Source organism: Poecilia latipinna, unplaced genomic scaffold (assembly GCF_001443285.1).
Source record: "Poecilia latipinna isolate Pla-1442-1.1 unplaced genomic scaffold, P_latipinna-1.0 Scaffold103, whole genome shotgun sequence".
NCBI classification, from domain to species: Eukaryota; Metazoa; Chordata; class Actinopteri; order Cyprinodontiformes; family Poeciliidae; genus Poecilia; species Poecilia latipinna.
This window is the reverse complement of record NW_015112719.1, coordinates 327,388-330,034: the sequence shown is the minus strand read 5'-3', so window position 1 is coordinate 330,034 and position 2,647 is coordinate 327,388. Positions and strand designations below refer to the sequence as shown.

Sequence of the window (2,647 nt, the reverse complement as noted above, 5' to 3'; positions counted from 1 at the left end):
GGGTTTTTTTTTGTGTCTTCATGGTTTGGAAATTAATTCTACACCTTCCCCCCCCCCCCCAACAACGTGATTAGTCACAGCGGAAAGTTTGCCAGAACACGTTATGCTTCATAATACCTATAAAGCCTCCTAATGTATTAGAAACTACTAATTACACTTGTGTTTACAGAACCACAATGTCAAATGGGGGAAGGGAGGTTGAGTTGTCAAATAGTAATCTTAGTTTTAAGCAACGCATTCCTGTTTTGCATTGTAAAAAGCAGCCTTGAGCATTTGACTTATTCTCCTCATCTCTTCCGCAGCTTGTCCCTGCACTGTAGTAGTACCCGCGGCCCAGGGCCTCTGTGGTGCTCCTGATGCCCCTCTCCCACCCCTGAAGATCCCAGGTGGGCGAGGGAATGGCACACGGGATCACGCTCCTTCAGCTCGGCCGCTCTACTCAGTAAGTCAACAAAAAGAAGCTACATTTGCAAGAACAATGGATGTGCTCATATCTTTGACGAACGCATTTTAGAACTAGTGGCCCGTCATTGGACGCTCTCTTTTTGCATTGGTTTCATGTTGCTCGTAGCTCTTCTCACGAACCTCATTTAATTTCAGGATCGAAAATTGACGGTAACAGAAGAGCCTGCGGGGAATGGGCGCCCGAGGATACTCCACTTCCAAAGCCGTCCCACAGCCACAAAGACGATACAGTGGGACGCTGTCCTGAGCAGCAGTGCACTCTATGTGGAGGTACCTCTTGACCCGCTTCCAGAAGGCAGCAAAGAGAGGTGAGAACAAAGCCGGAGCCTCGAAGCTGGTCTTTAATGATGGGCATTTATCGTTTCCAGAAAATAAGTCTTGTAGCGTTAAGAATTTATTTTTTTTGCATCAGTACCAACTGATGTCTGACAATCTCAAAAACTGAGATTATTGTGATGGTTATGTTTATGGTTGTTCTCTCTTTTGCTTTCATATCTATACATTTACAAAATGTTGCGATTTTTAAAATTTTGCATTGTTGGGGGGGGGGGGGACCCCTTTTTTGATTTTTTTTCTAACCGACATTTCTTTTTCCTCGTAGTTTTGCGGCTCTCCTGGAGTATGCTGAAGAACATCTGAAAGTTGTTGGTGTGTTTGTCTGCTTTTACAAGAACAGAGATGATCGTGGTGAGTCTCATTTGAACAGTTCACCTCTTTGTGTTCAAATTATGCACTTTGAATCGATGCAGGTCACCGCCATTAACATACCGTCCCCGACTTGTGTTGTTTTTTTTACAGCTAAACTGGTGCGTACCTTCAGTTTTCTGGGCTTTGAGATTGTGAAACCGGGCCATGCCCTCGTCCCTCCTCGACCCGACGTTTTCTTCATGGCCTATAATTTCGACAGGGACTCCTCGGACGATGAGTAGTCCTCCGGACATCTTCTCCCACCCACTGATGTGGTTTTCGTGCTCCCATTACCTTACAGTTCCAGCTTTATTTACATGCATAGCTATTGTGTTGAATCCTGAGCTGTAGCTTTCTGTATAAAAGTACTCACTTATTTGTGATCAAGGGAATGTTGTAAGCTGTGTGTATTTTTGGTTTCCAGCATCAATATATGTAAGTTAATCTGTTCATAAAGAGTTTTGTCCTCTTAAAATTCTTTGCCGTTTTAATAGCTTGTCAACTCATTTTATCTCATGACAGATCTTAAGGTAGATTTTGTTTTTTTTTCCTTTTCATTTCTTGAATGTACAACAAAAAAAAAGGTCATCAGGTTTACACTCGGGTACTCCAGTTTTCTTGTTAGGATTGGCTAAAATTGTTTATTTAAATTTTCCTACATATTTTCTCTCCAGACTGAATAAACTCATCAGCGGGACCAGCTTTCTTTTGTCACAGTAATGCCCCTTGTATTAATCAGCCCCAATAACTGGTACTTTCTAGCTGGATAGCTAAACACTTCATTCTAGATGTGGATTAAAACAAGTGAAAGCCAATGCATGTGTATGAAATATACAATTGATTTAATGACTGACGGTACTTGGTGAAACAGAAGTAAATAATCCAAATAGCTTTTGACTCCCTCCTCCCTCCCCTTCTGCCACATGTGTCGGACAATATTGTAGAATTTTGTTTTGAAGGTTGGAGATAAAATGCTGTGGTGTTACTGGAATAGTTTCTCTTCTTTCGTTAGCATTCCTTTAACTCTTTTTCATGATATTAAGTATCTCCTGCATAGTGGTACCTGTTGTGCTTCTGTGATAATAAAACATTGACAGCATTTCTCTTGTGCATTTTGATTAATTTAATTGTTTGCTATACAGCTATTCTTACAGAGGACCAATTTAATATAAATCAGGCAAGGTTGTGCTATAATTGGTATTCAAGTAGTAAGCTTGATATGCTTTGTTTCGCCACCAGGGGGCTGCTTAAGATTAAGAAAAATCAGCACAGATTTTAAGATGAGCATATTTACATCACTACTTTGTGGTTCCTAAAATGGGGATGTAAATATTTTCTTTGACTGGTCTGACCTATTGTAAAAATAATTTATACATGTGGATTCTAGAAAATTCACCAAAAATTGTGAATATACTCACTTACTGTAAATTTTAGTGTAACATCTCGCTATTATTTGAACTTAATTTTTTTTTTAATCCTCAAAGCACAAATCTGT

General features: G+C 40.0%; 1 protein-coding gene across 1 annotated transcript in view; it reads left to right on the top strand.

Annotated features, from left to right (window-relative positions):
- oaz1b (ornithine decarboxylase antizyme 1b) overlaps positions 1-1,394 on the top strand; it is a 5,593-nt gene extending 4,199 nt beyond the window's left edge. Inside the window, 5 exon segments of the mRNA XM_015027552.1 lie at positions 303-354; positions 356-442; positions 601-773; positions 1,067-1,152; positions 1,264-1,394. Coding sequence (XP_014883038.1) covers positions 303-354; positions 356-442; positions 601-773; positions 1,067-1,152; positions 1,264-1,394 — 529 coding nt within the window.
- The last annotated feature ends 1,253 nt before the right edge of the window (positions 1,395-2,647 follow it).